This window comes from Myiozetetes cayanensis, unplaced genomic scaffold (genome assembly GCF_022539395.1).
Source record: "Myiozetetes cayanensis isolate MyiCay16 unplaced genomic scaffold, myiCay2020 scf23, whole genome shotgun sequence".
Classification (NCBI taxonomy): domain Eukaryota; kingdom Metazoa; phylum Chordata; class Aves; order Passeriformes; family Tyrannidae; genus Myiozetetes; species Myiozetetes cayanensis.
In genome coordinates, this window is record NW_026087445.1 from 4,358,513 (window position 1) to 4,378,177 (window position 19,665).

The 19,665-nt window shown below is 45.8% G+C and overlaps 1 protein-coding gene across 1 annotated transcript in view; it reads right to left on the reverse strand.

Moving 5' to 3' along the window:
* Positions 1-14,339: 14,339 nt before the first annotated feature.
* The window catches only part of CDK5RAP2 (CDK5 regulatory subunit associated protein 2), a 71,198-nt gene continuing 65,872 nt past the window's right edge, over positions 14,340-19,665 (reverse strand). Inside the window, exons 37-39 of the mRNA XM_050319750.1 lie at positions 18,055-18,193; positions 15,911-15,957; positions 14,340-15,017 (exon numbers count right to left, since the gene is read on the reverse strand). Coding sequence (XP_050175707.1) covers positions 14,958-15,017; positions 15,911-15,957; positions 18,055-18,193 — 246 coding nt within the window. The 3' untranslated portion in view covers positions 14,340-14,957. The remainder of the gene's footprint in view (positions 15,018-15,910; positions 15,958-18,054; positions 18,194-19,665) is intronic.

The following is a 19,665-nucleotide window of genomic DNA, read 5'->3' on the forward strand; positions in this document are numbered from 1 at the left end:
GGGACAGCCTCTCGCAGATGGGAAGGCCAGCAGGATGCTCCTTGGATCCGGATCCAGAGCTCAGCTCTTCTCAGATAAGGATTTTACGTTTGGGCTTCTCTCCAGTTGGGTACAGGCAGCAGATTCCTGCCCTGCTTGTCCTCCCCTTAAGGAGCCCTCCGGCTCTGAGGACACGCTCCAAGCTGAGCCGGTTATCGAAGGGATCCAGCTGCCAGCCGGGTGTGTGCTGGCAGGGGCGCTTTGGCCTCTCCCAAGGATCTGGAGTGGCAGGGTGGCACCACTCGGGGGGTTGGCAGCACACCAGGCTGCCAGAGCATCCATGTGTTGGCGGTGGGAACTCACACACCACATCTGTCGAGGTGCACGAGTTGTTTTCTCCGTGGATGTTGCCCTGGGAAATGGTGGGGTTGGTTGGTTGTGTTTTAGAGCTGTGAAACGTGTTTGTTCCTCAGCTGGAGGTGGAAGCAGAGAAAGATGGAAAAATGTCCCCTCTGAGCCTGGTTCCTTGTTGCTGGAACAAACATGATGGAGTTTTATGGTGAAATTGCCCCAAATCTTCAGGTTTTTGCCTCCACTCCAAGGCCTGTGGTGGGTCTGTGCTGCGCTGTCAGAGCTCAGTGAAGGTGAAACAAGATGGGGAAGCTGCTGCCCCAACCAAGACAGGGAGAGAGGACACAGATCTTGGTGCTTTTCATTGTAAACAGGAGCAAGATTTTGTGTTTTATTTATTTTCCCCAAGCCACAAACCCTTGCAAGGTCTGAGCCTCCGTGCTTTCAGCCCCCCAGAGCAGCTGTGGGTCCAAACCCTGCTCACCCAAAATAAAGCACCGTGACCTCCCTTAGCCAAACCTGCTGCCCATGAGGCTCCCCCTGCTCTCCTGCCCACCAGCAGCAAGGGAGTTCCCAAATTCCCTTTCCAGATGAATCTTTCCCTCTGGAGCTTAACTCCAGCAAAGAAATGATTTGCTCATACAGCCTGTTAATGAATTTCTGAAATAAGGAATTAATTACCGTCTGTCTAAATTAGAGTTGTCCTATCCTTTGAGATCCATCTTTTTGATTCTAATTAATTTTAAAAATTACTTTTAGAGTCTTCAGTCGAGATTCTAATTTATTTTACTCTAATATTATTTCTCTGATAAGCAAGTTAATTTTTAGATCAGAATCTGTCTAATCTCAAATTTGTCACACAAACTCTGCTCTCTAAGATACTGTTTACAGCTCTTTGGAGATGACAGATCATGATGCACAAATCATTCTTTCTTCTTTTTTTTTTTCCTTTTTAAACACCTGAAAGTGTGTGTTCAAAGGAGATTAATTGAAACCCTTCACTGGGCTGTGTTTAGGAAAGATTCTTAATATTTTAGTACCAAAAACAAATATTAGTTATAAAGCTTCTCTAATTGCCCTTTTTCATGGAGAAAAATGCAAGTCTAATTTGCTTTTTTTAAAAGAACATTTGCTTTATGGGTATTTGCCTGAGTTTGACAGTTATTTAACTGGCTGTTTTTATTAACTCGTGTTCTCAGCATCAAGTGCAATGGCAGCTGGGGAAAATTCAAATATCAATTTTATGTTCTTATCAAAGCTGCCATCCCACAGGCTGCAATAAACTGTGCAGCAAACTTCATTCTGCCTCCTGGGTTTGTCCTGATGGAGGTTTGTCCTTGTCCTCTGCTGGCGGCTGTGCTGGACCCCCATGGGGGCAAGGACGGGGGATCTCTGAGGACCAGGGATCGAGTGTAAAAGGCTGGATCTCCATGCTGATGGATGATGTCTGGGCACTCAGCCCTCCTGGGCAGAGGAGAGGAATCACCAGGAAAAGGGCTGAGGAATCACAGCAGCCTCTCCCTCACTGTCAGCATTCCTCTTTCTCTTCCCTGTGTTTGTTTTTTTTTTTCTCTTTCCCATGTTTGTTCTTTTTCTTTTTCCTGTGTTTATTTTTTCCCCTCTTTCCATGTTTATATTTTCTTTACGATTTGATTGAAGTTTATAAACATATTAGCACGGGACAGAGAAATAACCTGAAGTCTTACAATGTCACCAAAAGTCTTTTCAAGGAAAGCTCTAGAGAGTCCTGAGAGCCTTTCTGGAGACCTCAGGGGAACTTGGATTCTCCTGTAATGTCTCTGCAGTCCCCCCCATGTTCTTAGGGTACACTGCAGACCATTTTTTGGCTCTGGCACATGTTGAGGAGCACCAGAGCACAAAGTGGACAAGGTCCCCTGGCTGTGCGTCCTGCAAGAGCCAAACTCCCTACATTTGCATGCAAGCTGGGAAAGAACCTCCCCAGTCATTTTGGACAATTTCATATTATAGTTTGTTTGGGTTCTTAAGCTCCTTCTATTTGTATTTTTTAATTCCCACCTGTGTGGGGTACGGATCTTGGATTCTAAGAAACCCAGATGCTTAGCAGATGGTTAGCTTGAAAAAATAATCAAAGAGGCAGCAAAATTCTGTGTTCATGAGCTCCTATTTATTTCAATCTGGTGTTTTGCCTCACAACAAGACTAATAAGCAATTACTCTTGCATCTCAAATGCTTATGCAGTGTAAATGCATCTGTCAACCAGATTCAACATCATCAATAAAGCTGCCAAAGCTGTTCATAATTCAATGATATATGCTTTGAGCATCTTTTTTGAATATAATTTAAAGATTGCGGCCCTATGATTCCAACATTATTTCCTGTGTGTTTAAAATACCTCCAGCTGGAAGGATCCATGCAGGCATCACATAATCACCTCTGCCTGTGTGGACCTTTGGAAACGGTGCCATTTGGCTTCTGTGACGGTCTTACTTTGTGGCTGCTCTCTGACAGGGCTCCCTCAAGGGCTGCTGGGGCTGAGAGAGCCATTCTGGGATTTGAAGTTTTTCTTTCCTCTTGTCTGTTCTGGTGAAATCCATCCCTGTGCAGAGCTCCGTGGAAGTGCTGTGAGCCTGATGTGCTGTGCGTGAAGGGAACTTGTTAACAGGGAAGGTGTGCTCTGCAGTACCTTGGGGGAATAGTCTTTTTTAAAGTATCTTTTACAGCCAGATGTTGCTAGAAGCAGGTGATGTGATCAGCCTCTACATGTGTGCACACACATCTTAATTGCTCTTCTGGATTTCAGCCCAGTTGGACAGAGACGTCCCAAATATTTTTTCATTAATCACAAAATCATGGAATGGTTTGGGTTGGAAGGGACCTTAAAGGTCATCTCATTCCACCCCCCTGCAGTGGGCAGGCACACCTTCCACTATCCCAGGTTGCTCCAAGCCCCATCCAACCTGGCCTTGGACACTTCTAAGGGTGGGGCAGCCACAGCTTCTCAGGGCAATTAATGGATATGGACAACTCACATGCGCTTCTGCAAAATGGTACCTGGCTCAGCTTTAAAATTATTTGAAACTAGAATCCAGCACAGACACTGAGGGTCCCCCATGCTCATCTCTCCAACTTTATATCTCCCCTCTCCCTGCTGCTGCAGCCTCCTTCCTTTACTCTGTGCCTGGCTGTGTGTAATCCTGTTATCCCATCAATCCTCTTGGAAAATTCAGGCTGCAGAAAGTTGTAACACTGATGCTTGAGCTGAAGAAAGAGCAGCCTCACACTCTCAGCTGTTCATTAGATCCCAATGTTTCCATGTAGGAAAGGTATTTATAAATGTCCCCACTGTCAGGAAACACTTCAGTGAGATCTTGCAGCTTGCCCGAAGACACAAATCCATGGGAGATGATCTGTCACTAGTGCTGGTGCTGGTGGGGTGACACTGTCACCAGAGGGTATCACGTGGAGAAAATAAGGACTATTTGTATGGCAAATATTGGTTTGTCCCCACAGGTCGCTGGTCTGGTGTGGGGGGACCAAGACCTGACTGGGGTCCTGGCTTGGGGGTCTCATCTGCTGCTGCAGCAAGTGAACCTGTGCTCACCCACTGGCCCTAACCAGAGCTGAGCTAAACACTGTCCTGCCCTGTGCCAGTGCTTGTACCAACAGGAGCTGATGGGTGGGGAGGTGTGGGGGCACAAGGGGATGGCTGTGCACAGCCAAACCTTGTCCTGCTCCACCATCTGCCTCCCTGTGTTTTCCAGTTGTGCTCATCCAGCTGGGGAGTCTCAGCATCCAGGGGTGGTGGGCTCTGGTTCCTGCAGGCAGTGAGGAGGGGGCATCCAGGCAGCTTTGCCAAGAGGCCTCCCTGGGAAGCTCCTCTTGCTGCGTGACAGATTCCTCACGCTGCTGGTGCCATGTCCTGGGGAGCTGCAGGGACACAACTCCCCCATCCCTGTGCAGCCACGTGCCCGCGGCTGGGCGTGATGCCCGGCAGCTCCCGGGGCTGTGCCAGCGTGGAGGGCAATTCCCATGGCACAGGGTTTGTCAGGCCCGTGCCTGGGGGTGCTTCTCCCAGCTGGAAACGGGCCTGGCTCTGCTTCCCGCCCTCCGAGGGACAGAACCAAACTTTCTGTCGCTGATAATGGAATTATTGTCGCTTCCCTCCCTCCCATCTCTCCTCCAGATGTCTGTGAACAGTGATTTGCTGTCGGGGTGCTCTCAACTCTGATTTTTACAGATGTGGTGCTTGTGTTTCCCAGCTTGGAGTAGAGCAGCTAATCAATTGCAGAAAGATGATGCTTGCTGGAATGTGCCTCTGTCTTTATCTCTGCTACCAAATCCACACAGACCCTCTTGGCCATGGGCTTTCACTGCAGCTCTGAGGAGGGATTGACTGTTCCTTCCATCAGGATCACTTTGTGTGAGCCCAAGCACTCTGTTCACTGTGCACACTGAGTATGCTAATGGGCTCTGCCTCTGTTTTCCAGCCACCCACAGGGGTGAGTTTCTCTTTCTTTTGGTTTGCTTTGTGCCTTATTCTGGAGTTAATGGAATACAGATTTCTGAGCAAAGAGAGATCCCAGTGATTTTTTAAAAACATTTTTGTGCTTTCTTATGAGCCTCTGTGTGAGTAAGAATCTGAGTCTATCAATGCACGAGGCAATCCTGCACAGTTTAATTTCTCTGCTCCCTCAACTGTGTCAGTTCCTGAAGGGACAAAAGAAAAGAGAGGGGGGAAAAAGAGAAAAGTCAGTTAAAGCAACACACTAGGAGTGGTAGTGCAAGGTTAGCAACAGGAAGAGTTTTAAAACTGGATCTGTGGAAAAGATATGTCCTCATTGCCAGCCCTGTGTTTCCCTTTTCCTAGAGGTTTAGGAGTGACCACGTTCAAATCTTTTTCCATGTCAACAGAAAACCATCCTGGCTGAAACTTGTCCTAAAGTGAATATACTTTGTCCTGATGTTAATTCCTTCATTGGCCCTCAACATTCACCATCAGGCTCAGGAGGAAATCCAGGATCACTTTGGATGGCATATTTTACACAGGAGATCACACTGCTCAATTTTACTCCATTTCATGCTTTCTCAGCTAAGAATTTTTTTAAGACCATGGAATCAATGAAGAAATGGTGGTGGGCTTCCCCCTCCCAGCCAGCTCCATTCAGCTGAGCTCTTGGCTGTTAAACCCAGCTTAGTTTTATGGCAAAGATGTACAAGGGGAGAAAAGGCGGCAGAAAAATTTAAAACGCTTCATGAAGTATTTTACAGAAGAGTGATGTGGCATATATAGACCAGTTAATGGTGTGGTGTGAGTGGTTTATTGGCACCTGTGAATGATGCAATTGCCACACAAGCTCGTGCTAATAAAACCTTTAATCGATTTGGTATCACTGTGGGGTCTGGAGCCAAGTCCTGGTGCTCTCAGTCAGGAGCAGATCCCTGGGGACCTGGTGAGGTTTCCCCAGCCATGTTACCATCCAAAGTGAGGGGTATGGAGGGCCCAGCAGGTCCTGACCCCATAATCAGTACAGTTGTAAAGCTTTGTTTGTTCCCAGGCTGGAATATGCTTTTGCTCTTTCACAAGGTGGGAGTTCTGTGCTCCTTGCTTTGAGGAGAAATGTGTGGTTGCTCTAGAAATATTAAGTCAAGTGGGCTCAGAGGCCACATCTCTGCTGGAGGAGCTGTGGCAAGGGCAATGGCCATGTGATTCCCAGGGTGGTGACCTTACAATGCCCAGGGTGGCCACTGGCTATGGCTTGGAGTGCCCTTTGAAGGGCAGGGGATGAATTTAGACCATGGAATCATAGAATGGTTTGGGTTGGAAGGGACCTTAAAGATCATCTCATCCCATCCCCTGCCATGGGCAGGGCCACCTTCCACTAGCCCAGGTTGCTCCAAGCCCTGTCCAACCTGGCCTTGGACACTTCCAGGGATGGGGCAGCCACAGCTTCTCTGGGCAACCTGTGCCAGGGCCTGCCCACCCTTAGTCCAGGGAAAGTCCAGGATTCACCTCTCTGTGCAGGAGATCAGAGGTGGCTGGTCAGACTCTGCTCTGGGTCTCTCTGAGGTTGCTGATGGGGCTCCCAGTAGTTTTTCACTGTTGACAAACTCCATCAGCAGCTGCAAAATCCCTCCTGAAAAGTGGAGCCTGCAGGTAAACCCAGCCCAGCACAGGGACCTTGGGGTCCTGTGGAGAGCAGATCATCTCAAAGCTGCTCTGGCTGCATAAAACTTTCATGATGTTTCTCAGTTTCCCTGTGTCCCATCTCAGAGCGAGTTCTGCAGTTTGTGAAGGTTGCCAGGCCAACTCAGTTCATATTGATCCTTCTCTCTGCATTATCATCAGCTGTAACTACAAACAATCAAGGAACCCTGCATTCAAGCAGACTTAAATACAAATATCTTTACTTCCTCTGCAGGCTGAGTTCCATCACACAAATTGGTTTCAGGGTGAAAGTTAGCCTTGTTTCTGCTTAAAGTCACGTTTTTTCCAGCAGAAAAGGTAGGAATGTCAGATTTTAGGACCATACATATCTGTGTCTTTACACCAAAAAAACCCAGTCGGGCTCCAATCAGGTCTTGTCCCCTGTTATCTTGGCAGCTGCTGACAAGGATGGATCGAGACGGGTGTGGGAGATCAAACATGAGACAATCTGTGCCGCATTTCAAACCACCTGAGGCTTCCAAGTGCCAGTGTGGCATCTGGTGGGCTCAATAACTCCAACTGTGCTTTAAAACACCTCCGCTGTCCCCAGCAGCCCGTGTTTGCCATTGTTATAAATTAATAGCTTTCTCCAAGTTACTTTAACTCATTATCCCACACGTGCATTGTGTGTGTCACTCCGGTAGGGATAGGCCGTGGAGTGAAATTATAACAGCATGGTTCTGGTTTTTTTTTTCCTTAACCACCGGTGCCTTGCTAGTTTTTTATTATCTTTTCTGCCTGGAGGAGTTTTTGAACAAAGTAACTTTTAAAATCACAGCGTTTCTTTGATGCAATGTCTGGAGACGAGTTTACTGTGCTTTTACGGGATATACGTAAACACATTTCTTAAATATATTCCCATTTACAAATTATCCTGCTGTGCCTTTAGGAGACTGTCAGAGCACCAGTGTGTGCCACAGGCAGGGCTGGGGTGGGTTGAGGGGGTGGTGAAATCTCTGTCACAATTTTTTTCATGCCTTGAGGGCAGGAAAACGCAGGGAAGGGCTCCAGGAAGGGCTGGGAAGGAATGTGGTTGTGTCTATGAAATAATTCCTTGGGACCACCGTGTGAATTTCACAGCAGGTGACACTGGAAGAAAATCAGGAGCAAATGGGCTCAAACTGTGCTCAGGGGGAGCTGAGAACTTGCCTCTCCCATTCTCAGTGAGGTCAGTGCACGATGGGGTTATTTAATTCCACATTACACGGGGCTGCAGGATGCAGGAGTTTGCTCTGATGACTCGAGGCAAAGCAGGGTGGGCTCTTCACGTCTTTGACATCGTTTTTCAAGGTTGCCAATTTCACTTGCTGCCAGGATTAATGTGCAGGTGGGAACATCCCTGGCACCAAGTATGGATTGGGAGAGGAGAATGTGGGGCTGCAGTCTGAGCCCAGCCCAGGGGTGATGTGGGATGTGAAGGAGTGGAAATCTGACCCTGTGCCTTCCCACAAAACTTTTCTGCCTCCAGGTGAAACCTCTGGCTCTAGGAAAGTGCCATGTTTCTTTGTTCTGAGCGAAGGGGAGAGTGTAAAGGGTGAGACTGGCCTGTAGGCAGTCAAAATGTAAAATTTTCCACTTTTCTGAGTGCTATAATATCATGATCACACTGTCTAAATAATGTCCAGGCTCTGGCTGCTGTATTACCTGTCCTAAGCATGATTTACTACTGTAATAAATTAGCCCCTAAGCCAAAGAATCAAAAATAATTGGCTTTACATCTTGGTGCCCATTTTATCCTGTTCCTTTTTCCTTTCCACTTGTCCTCTCTCTCCCTCTTATTCATTCTCTGACATTTCCCCCTCCCCCCTCCCCCCCCTCTTAATTCCTTCTCAGGGGCCGCTTTGGGATTCTTTTCCGCTCCTTGTGCTCTTCTTGGGATGAACAGAGCTGGGTTCTTGTCCAGATGTTTCCAGCAGCTGTGCCCGTGAGTGGTGCCATGACCAGTGGAGCAGATCTTTCCCTTCTCCTGCACCAGTGTAGCCTGGTGATGGCTGTGACCCACCTTGGGGTCACCACCACGGGAGGTGATGGAGGTGCCACAGCAGAGGTTGGTGAAGACATCAGCGTCGCAGCTGGATTTTAAATGGACTTTAAAATGAGCTCCACATCTTACTGCTCTGAAATACTGGATGGCCTCCAAGCATGAAATACAGCAGGGCAGGGGGCTGGAGGGGTTGATGGGCTGTGAATCTTCTGCATCTTTTTCCTGTGGTTTTGCTTTATACGTTTAACCCAAAGGGCTGTGACACAACGTTTAGCAGCCTGTACCCTCAGTCATGTCACCAGCTCCTGCCATGTCCTCATCCATGTCCAGAGTACCTAGACAAGAAGCTGGGTATCCAGCCCTTCTAGGAGAAGGTAAATGGGGTTGTGTTGTAGGGTAGAGGTGGATCAATAAGGGCAGATTTGGAAAAATGGCTCAAAGCCTTGGTGAATGTGGCCTTTGGGATTAGGCCCAAAATGTTTGGCCCAGTGATGTGCTCTGAAAGCTACTGCAGCACAAACCACGTGAGCAGGAGTGGCTGATACAGAGAGGCTTTATTTGTCTTTAGCAGCAGCAAAGAATGGGCTCAAAACTGCAAGTGTACGTGGTTATATGTGTGTGTAGTGTGTGTAAATATAGAAATGGATGCCAGGAGGCACCTGAGCTCCGTCACTGCAGGGGGTGGGTGATGCCTTTGGGTTCCCATAGAATCACAGAATGGTTTGGGTTGGAAGGGACCTAAAGAACATCCAGTTCCAACCCCCTGCCATGAGCAGGGACACCTCCCACTAGCCCAGGTTGCTCCAAGCCCCATCCAACAACACCATCCCTGTGTCACACCCAGCACAGCAGCTCCAAACCCAGTTACTCAACGGCACAGCCTAAGTGGGGACAACTTCACTGCTCGGAGCAATCCCAGCTAGAACAGCTTGAAAGAGTGGAGAGTGTTTCTTTGTTTTCCTTTAAATAAATGGGCATTTTCTGTTTTCTTTTGTTTTTTGTGGGTTTTTTTGTTGAGCTGTTAATGTTCATTTTGCGTGCGGGCATGATGCCGTTGCCTGTTACAGAATGCACACAGTGGAGTGCAAAAATCAAGATTGCATCTCATGCATAATGCATGGCCCAGCAACCCGCTCAACAAATTACCCAAGTAGATGCCTCCGACAGGGCTGGGGGGAAGGAGGGGGAAAAGAATATTGTAACAAGTATCTTTCTAAAGAAATGACAAGATAAACACGTAAAAAATAGGCATGCAGAGCTTTTCTCGAGGGGGTCAATTCAGAAATTAAAGATAAGGATGATGTGGCTGCAAGTGGGGAGCAGTAGGGCTGAAGCTGGGATGGGGCAAGGGGAGCCCAAAGCTGCCTGTGGAGGTGTTCGAGGGCTTGATTTGGTGTTGGGAACTTATTAGAGGAGTGAAATCCTGTGGAGATAGGTAGGAAAAGGGATTACTTGGTTTATTTATCACTTTTGATGTGCTGGTTTGCAGGGATGTGTTGCAGCTCTACGCTGCTGTGACACTGGATTTTGTGCTGCTTCTCTGGAGACAGGAGAGAGCTGTGAAAATACCTCTTTGTGAGGATGGCAAGGAAGGGGACAGAAAGGTGGGGATGGGTCACTAAAATCTTTCTTGTTCCCTCGGTGTCACCAGCCCAGGAGCAGCCTGGGAGCCTCCCTGCGAGGGGAGTTTTCTGCAAACCGATGCTAAAGTGACCACATTCCTTCCCCGTGCTCCGTGCTTTGCCCCAGCCAAACCTGGATCATTCCCTGCAGGCTGGCAGGGTAGGGAGCAGCCACTGCCCACTCCCAGAGTGCTTCCCTCTGGAGCAGGCACAGTGGTTGCTGTGCAGTGTGAAATCTGGGTGCTGAGCTGGTTCAGGGTGAAACTTTTTGGTGGAAAAAACCGGCATTTTGTGAGTAGTTTGTATTGCTTTTGCTTCACCCTGGAAGGTGAGGGGGTTGGCCCATCACTCAGGGCTTCTGTGCTTGCAGCACTTGTGGGTTTGGTGCAGCATCCAGCAAAGACGGAGAACCCTTGGGCACTTGTTCCTCTGGAAGCCAAATCCATTGAAAGGGGCGGGAGGGAGGAGTTTGCTTCCAGAGAAGCAGAAGGACAGTCCCAGAACTTCACCAAGCACTAAACTAGCTGATAATTTCACCATGACAACAATGCCCATGGCTTCTGGATCACTATGATCCGTGCAGGGCAGTTTTTGAGACTGGGATTGGCTGGGTTTGTTTTTTTTTTTTCCTCATTTGAGTAATAACTCAGGCTCCAAATCTCATCTTATCCGTGTCATTCACGCTAATGAGCCCAGGCCCGATCCGGCAGCGTGTGTTTGGGTTTGTGGCAGCTCCCTGCAGGCAGGAGATGGGCAGGAGCCCAAAGGCAGCGCAGCGGCCGCGGGTCCGTGCTGGGCTCTGCTCACCTGGGTCCGACACAAATCCCAGAGCTGCGGCCCCTCCAGCACGACCCGCCTTTGCCATCTAGCGGCTGCTGGTCCCAGCAAGGCTCAAAAACGGACCTGAGGGGCCCAGGATGAAGGATAAGGAAGCAAAAGTGGCAGGGAAAGAAATGGATGGGGAGGGATTTGTGCTATTCAAGCAGCTTTTCCCCACGTTGTTACAGCCCTGAGGATGAGCCCAGGCTCTGCAGCATCCCCTGCTGTGGTGGGGGGTTAGTGCTGGAGTTATCATCCCCTGTGTTCCCAACATCCAGAGGGCAAACACCCTCCACCAGCAGCAGAACCCAGGGCTGGAGGTGCAAATCACCCTGCACCGCCACCTAAAAGCGGGTGCTGGGGTTCAATACCAGCATCAGTTCGGGCTCGTTGGCACTGGAGGGCTTTGATCTCTCACAGCAGAGCCCTGACCTGCCTCCAGGTTCCTGCTTTACCCCAGAACCCACAGTGGGAAAGCTCTGGGTGCCCATGGCTTCGAGGAGTTGGTGTCCACAGGTGACCAGGGGGGAGGTTTTAGCGGTTTGTACCGTCGGGAATTTGGTGCCAATAGAACTCTGGAGAGTTGCCACTTACTTTTTATATACATTTCTCTTCCCATACTGTCATTTCTGGGGAATTTGGGGAGTGATGACAGGATTTGCTTTCCTAGTTCAGGAGTGTTTAAAATAAACCCCAAATGTGAAGAGGGCATGATCCCCTCTGCCTGGCTTTCTGGGCCATGGCTGGTGGGAAGGGCTCTGCCTCCTCCCCAAATCTCCCTGTGATCCCCCAGGAGCCCTGGGATGCCCCATCCCTCTCCACCCCAGCAGACACCACCCCTCAAAGCCTCACTGCTCCCTCCCCAAAAACAGAACTTGGCAGCTTTTGTGGGGATTAAAATACCGCGAAGATCTGCTGCGGTTTTGTTTTTAAACGCCTGAATGCATTAGCATTGATTTATTTTTAATACGACCCACCACCTGTGAGTTTTGGATATTATTTCTGTTTGTTCCCTCTGGCAGAGGTGGGTCTTCAGTGGCCTCCCAGCCGTGCTGCCCTGATGGGATGGTTAGGGGGTGGCTGGCTGTGTCCCCAGTGCACTGCTCTGTCCCCAGGACATTAAATATTGCCTTTTCTCAGTGCTCCTGCACATATTGTAGGGGGGCTAAAGGGAAGGGAAAAGCTTTTTGCTTTTTCCTGTTCTTTGGGTTTTGTTTGGTTTTTTAATTATTATTTCTTTTCTTTGTTTTTTTTTTTCCTTTCCTTTGTGTTTATTTTTTTTCCTTTTCTTTGTTTGTTTCTTTTTCCTTTTTTTTTTTTTTTTTTTTTAAGCTTCTTTCCTTTTCTTTTTTTCCCTTAATCCCACCTGGCCTTCAGAATTCTTCTTTGAGAAGGAACTCAGCCTCTTTATGTCCTGCGAGCCTGGGAAATGAGCAGAGAGGTTCAAGGTCACAGGGAACAACAGCAGGTCTCCCCTCACCCTCCAGAATCCTCATCCCTGAACTACTCTCTCAGCAATGTTTCCAATCACCTTGTACATATAATGAAAGTACAGGCAGGAACTCACTAAGCAAATGAGCCCCTCCTTTAATTCCATTTGCTTATGCTGCTTATTTTTCTCCTGCATAATTATTTTTAAAGGAAAATTTAATTTTGTTTAATGGGAACAAAGTTTAACACTCCGTAAGCTTTGTCTTCTGTGGGCTCCATCTGGTGAAGGGTTTTTTTCTGTTTTGTTTTGTTTTTTTCTAATTATTTTTAAACCAGCCCAGTAAATTGTGTGTGTTTAAGAGGCGCTTCTCATTAAGATGAAATACTTTGATCTCATAGGATCATCTGTTTTTAAAGAGATAATGATAAAAACTACATTTATTTTTCCTCCCAGTTAACCCAATCTCAGTGGTGGCTCTGTCCCCTCCACCTGCCCAGGTGTTTGCTCTGCTGTGAACTGGGTGCTGCAATCAGAGCCCATCAGTAGGAAAGAGGGGTCAGGAGAAGAGCTCTGAGAGGACACAGCAGGGGCCATTAAGAAATAAGTGGCAAATCATCTCAGGAAAGGGAAACATTTAACCTACTTATTTATTTATTTTTAAGTACAGATGGTGTTGGGGGGGGGAAAAGAAAAGGCTGCAAGAAGACCAAGAGGCATGGGAGTGCTATATATAGCTGTACAGCTGTTTCCTTCAGGTGTTATAGCTCAGAAACGTAGGATGATTAATTTTGAAAGTTGAAATGTATAGTGGGTTCTGATTACAGCTGAGTGTCTATAATTTAGCTACTTAGTAAAATTAACTTGACGTTTTTAGTGAGCTGTGAGGACAATAATGTGCGAAGAGACTGAAGAGCAAAGTTTGACTGCACGCTCCTTCCCTTGCCTTCCCCCCCTTTTTGCAATTGGCAAAGTTTATTTTTAACTTTTTCCCCGTTTTCCTGGCATCTTTCCCCGAATCCAGGAGAAGGGGTTTGGCTCCCCCTCCTGACACAGAAAGGCAGCGCCGGGCTGGGCTCAGCCTTCCCATCCCGGGATGGAACCAGAGGGTGCCACGGGGAGGTCCAGGATAACCTGGGCACGGGCTGCAGGTTGGGATCTCCAAGGCACAGGACACTTCCCAGAGTGTGACAACATCCTGGAAGGCTGTGGGACCTCCCACTAAATCCATCTGTATCCTTCAGAGAGAGCGAGCCCATGCTGGGGACTTGAAAAAGCAGGTCATGGAAAGGGGCACCTGGGAAGTGCAGGGCTTTAGGTTGGTTTCCTCCAATACAAAAAATGACACGCACAATGGTCGTGTGGAAGTATGGAATGTGAGACACCATCCCCAGAGCCAAGGGCCAGCTCATCTGTGACCTCTCCAGGTGAGGAAAGCCTGAGAGAATTGGGATTGTTCAACGTGGAGAAGAGAAGGCTCCAGGGTGAACGAATTGTGGCCTTCCAGTGCCTGAAAGGGGCGAGACTGTTTACAAGGGCCTGGACAAGGGTTTAGACTGGATATTAGGAAAAATCCTTCCTTGTGAGGGTGGGCAAGCCCTGGCACAGGTTGTCCAGAGAAGCTGTGGCTGCCCCATCCCTGGAAGTGTCCAAGGCCAGGTTGGACAGGGCTTGGAGCAACCTGGGATAGTGGAAGGTGTTCCTGATCATGGCAGGGGGTGGAACAAGATGAGCTTGTTCCAGGCCTCTTCCAACCCAAACCCTTCCTCGATTTTTGATATCAGTTCAATAAACCCATGATTGCACCACAAAGTCTACTTTTGTAACCAAAAATCACTATATTATGGTCGTGTTAGGGTTAAAATAAACTATTTTCCCAGTTGACTTTGTGCCACTCAGGAAACACACGGTCTGATGTTTAAGTCAGTCTGAGGTTTTAAACAAAATAACACAAACATATTTGTGATTATTTTTCATTTTAATTGTCTGATTCTACGTAACATTTTCAGACACAGCATCAATCTAAGTTTCTAACAGGACAGTAAGAAAGCCCAGCATCAGGCAGTTTCCAGAAGAATTTTCCAGAGATGGTTAGAACACTTTAAAATATTGAACATTTTTCACATTTCTAGAAAACAATGACAACTGGCAGAATTCTTTTTTCTTTTTTTTTTTAACCTAGATTATTTTAGCAGTAGAGAAACAGTGGCAGGTGGATCATATTCTTGATTCTTTCAGGATCTGTTTGACTATAACAACAAATAGGTTTATAACATGACAAGTACAAATATAAAATTTCAAATGTGCCAACTTTAAAAAAAAAAAAATCTGGATTTTTCCTCAGTACCTGCAGTACCTTGCTTCTGTAATAAATATTAAAAACCATTTTTACATTACAGAAAATGTTAAATAAGTTATTTACCAAAAGAATTATTTTTTTGTCCTTTTTTTAATCTTTTTTTTTTTTTTTGGTCAAAGGCTGATTCCATTAAAAGAGCTGAACAAACATTTTTACATCAATAAATAGTAAGGCAGCATGAAGCAAACAACTCCCAGGACCAGTCTTTGTTAGCAGATGTTTCTCCTTCAGAGAATCCTCTTTTTGCTGGTGTAGGAAGGTGATTTTTGATTCTCAGCTGGTGGGACCTGGTTAGAAAAGCAATAATTACTATTATTGTACAGTACTTTAATGCCCACAATTTGTCCCTACCCCATCCTGCTGCACAAGGATCTGCAAATAGGAGCTTCTGTGTTCAGCAGATCTTCGAATTAAAGTGATAAGACTTTTGTAAGCAGAAAGACTCTTTTATGTCATCACTTTCTAGCTCAGGCAGGGCTGAGACAACAGCCCAGCAGCTGCACAGGGAAGTGCTGAAGGAGGCACTGATGGGGATGAGGGAGAAGGGATGCACAGAAAAGGTTAGAGGAAAATTCAAGGAGGGGCTGGGAATTGTACAGTCATTCACAGTGGAGGGGTGTGAGGAGAAGGTTGGGATTTAGCAGTCAAGAAGTGTGTTACATCCTCCTGGGAAAAAAGTCTGAACCTTCTGGGAGAAATTATATGTGAGCAGTGACTATTTAAACACTCCCAGTAATTTAATACCTTTCACCAGCAAAGAGCTGGTTGCAAAAGCTCTGCCTGTTGGGTCCATGTTTAAAAAATCAAAGCTCCACCAGCTACTAACACACACTCCAGCTTTAAATAAGGGTGTCTTTGTGAACTTGTTCAGCAGGCAGGTTATCAGGCTGTGATCTCCTGAAAATAAACTGCTGGAAGGTGATGACAGACATGAATATTAATCTAGGGAAGCATCAGGAAGGAGAGGGTTTAGCTGTTTATGTGGTCAGTCATAAAACTCTTAATTCAGACATCAAACACAGCAGACTATTTATCATACTAAACTGCTGTCACCCAGACTTGATTAGGTAGCAAACCTAAAGCAAATCAGACTAATTCTGCAAAATACTCCTGACACAGCAATGCAGATTTCTGATTAGCATATACCAAGGAATTAAAAACAAGCAAAAATTTTACTTACTTCCAGGTTTCCTCTGGCCTTCTTCAAGACATCATGAGTTAAAACCACTGGAAGGAAAGAGGAGATTAAAAAGAACACTGCAAATCTTTCTAAATTGCCTGTATTCAAGTCTTTTGACCAAATATTAAATAACATCTGAGCAGGATGATTCCCTCAGGACCACTGGGATGTCATTTCCTACTCCTGGCCTATAGTCCATAACTTGCTTTTCAAATCTAAGCATCATGGAAGTGTTTTGGAAGTTTTTCTGTGGGGGGACCATGGTCAGGTGGCAAAAGGAGTCAGCCAGATCCTCCAGCAGTTCAAGGACAAAGCAACCCCTCTGGACCATGGGGAAATCATGTCAGTGGCTTGTTCTGAAGGGTTCCAAGTTTTCTCTGTTCATCCAGCTACTTTGTCTCTGTGGGGACAGCAGGAGACCCGTGAATGGAGGAGGGGATGCTCCCGAACAAAACTGGTATTTAGAAATGTCAGGTTAAATCTGAGAGTCCCTAATCCATGTCAGCTCCATAGCTGCTGAAATACACCGCTCACAAGTACCAATTTGATATTCCAGTCTCAAAAATAAACAATTTAGCCACAATAAAGACTTTTCATTACAACAGTAAGAACCTAACAACTCCAAGGGTAGAGCTGTCATGAGATAATTACACCCTTGGCAGATTACTGCAATTTGGCACCACATTGTTCCCCGTTCAGAGGTTCAGAGGAGGTTTATAAGCAATGAGTTCTCTCACCAGAGAAAGCACACAGAAGACTCTGAGCCACAAGAATGTTCCAGTCTCTGCCTCTAAATATATTTAGGAACGTTCAGCTAAATAACAGAGGGAACCTGAATATCCTCAGTGGAGTGGCCAGGTAACAGGAGGTGTGGAGAATGAAGGCAGGCAAGGTCACCTATGGAAAGGAAAGCAATGCTTTTCCTTTCTGAGCAGCAAAAGGGGAAAGGAAGAAACCTCAAAAAACAAGTGTAAACATCCTGACAAAATCCAGCAGCTCCACATGATCCCCCCTGTTTTGCTGTATGCTTGGTCAGGAATTTGTGTACAGATGCAAATTAGAAATATTTATTAAATTGCTCTTTAAGGCAAAGGCAACTCGACATCCATAATTCCCATAATCAGTGAAACTTAGAGAAAACCATACCCAGGCCTTTCTGTGTAGCAGAGTGCTCTCTGCTCATAAGAGCTCGGCCAGTAAATTCATTTCACCTGGCAAACAAGATTTTTTTCTAAATCAAAAACGTTAAATTCAGCCCATGAAGAGAATCTGGAGGCTGTGACACTGCTGGCACAGCTGCTGCTCCCCAGGCAGCACTTTTGCATTATGGAGGTTTCAGAAAAAGGAGGTTTCAGTTTCTCAGCCCCTCGTTCAGATGAGGCTCAATGCCCTGAGAAGAGGGAGCAAAATTAGGGGGAGATGTGCTGTTTGCTGTACAGTGGTGGAGTGGCAGAGGGATAACATTTTGGCTACAAGGGTAAAAATCTCTGTTGATTTATACCCTGCCTAGTTCTGAAATTACCCAGTGTGTCCCAGGTGTCACTGGAACTGGAGAAACTACACCAGTAAATCTACCCCAGGGATATTATTTGGAAAGACATAATACAATAGCTTTGATTTTTATATGACAACCCCAAACTGAGCTGTTTAGCTTTAAAACTTGAACAAAACACTGTTTATGATTTAATATAAGTAATTTGTACATCGTTTAGTATAACAATTCTGAAAGAAGTGACCAAAAACCAGCCCATAAATGCTTAAAAACAACAAAAATCTGCAGGCAGGAGATATATGGACCTTAGATATAAAAGTTACAGGCTATGGAGCAAAATAACATCTATCACTCTACACTGCATTTAAATGACTTGAGTCACATATAGTGTTATGGCCATTTTTATAACTTTGTATGGTGTGGAACACTTTCCACTCTAGGTGAATTATTGGTAACACAAGTGCCACTCCAGCACAGACTAACGAGCCATTCAGTCCCACCTCTTCAGAGAAGGTAAGGGAGGACTTCTTAATTTTCTTTTTAAAGAAGAAAATTAAATCCCCCTCCCACAATACACAAGGGAATGCCAATTTTAAAGGTAGCCACAGACTACAGAAATAAAATAAGAATCATTAACAAAGCACACACTTACACTGGTCAATGATGACTTTCTCCATGTTTTCCTTCAGCTGGTTTGTGGAGTGCAAGCGTTTCACTGTGCTGTGCAACTTCTTCTCTTGCTCAGACAGTTTCTTACGTAATCGAAATATTTCTGCTTTCATTCCTTCATCCTAAATTGAGAGAAGAAAATATGACATTGAACTATTACATAAAAGTACTATCTACACTGGGAATTGCGCAATATTTTTGCACAAGTGCTCTCAAGCTTCCTTAGAGTAAGAACAACTTAAAGCACCGAAAGGTGTCTGAGTCCTGTCCTTCCTCATTCACATCCCCCATGACACGTGATTCTATGACACCTGTCAAGAAACAACTACAATTTTTCTATTATACTGGGGAAAGTCTTAACACCAATGCCTATTTTTGTTTCTAAACTAGATAAGGAAGAGCAGTGCCATGGGATCAACAAGTGAACTGTCTGCAGGTTCAGGACTTCCACCTTGCTCCTCAGGTGTTCTGTTAATAGTTGATGCTGCTTTTATCAAAGGGCTAAAAAGCACTGAACATATGAACAGGATGGTTTAATTGCAAAATTATTTGACAGCATCATTACTAGGGGTCAGTTTTCACCAGTTCCAACCAAGTTATGGTTAGTAACTTGCCAAACAGGACGGTCAGCAGCCCCGACCCATCTTCTGGGATCGCAGGATTGGATCCTTGTGCAAACTTAAGCTTGCACATTTTTAGTCTTGTGCCACTTGTTAATTAATGTGTCTCTGGAATTTGCCCCCAGTACTTAGCTCTGCAGAACTGATTACTCCCAACTCCTGTGGGGCTGCAGAGAAGGCACTGAATCCTCTGTATCTTTTACAATCAAGCTTCAAGAGACCTTCTTTCACATGCTGCATTTAAGACATCAGAAGCAATCTAATACCCTTAAGATCTCGGGATGTTGGATAAGAAACTTTAAAAAAGATTCTATTAGGCTCTAATTAGGTGCATCTTGGGAACTCAAATCCCCACACACATTAAGGTCAGATTTTCATAAGTGACTGATCCAAATGAAGAAGGTTTAGATCAGTGTGACAGGGAGGCACAAGATGCATCACTCACGTACTGAGAGCCCTGAGTGTGTGTGAGGTACGTTCAGATACTGCAATCCAGGCCAACATTTAGCTGTCTATACAGATTACACACACGAGGATAAAAATGGAAGCACACACACATGCCAAGACATTCCAAATATGGAGCTGAAACATCAGTGAATATATCAGACAGCAAACTCCTTCTGCTTTTGTGATTCTATGTAAGGATACTTACACAGAAAACACCACCAAAAATGTTATGAAATTATATATAAAATGTTTATTTTCCTAAAGTTTGAGGGTTTTTTTCAGGAATATCCTACTTCCCTTAAAAAACACATACAGAAACCTCAGTGAAAACACTTCAGATTTATTTTAGAGCCGGAGTTTGAAACAGTTGCATTGCTGAGTGGTGGTACTCTGACAGCAGAGATAATTCATTCCTCATTTAGTTTACTTTCATTCATTTGCATAGTGCAATCCTTTTTAGTTAAAATGTTGTAAAACTTGTCTTGGGGTTTTGTCACACTTTTACAAAAGCATCCTCTTTTACAGCT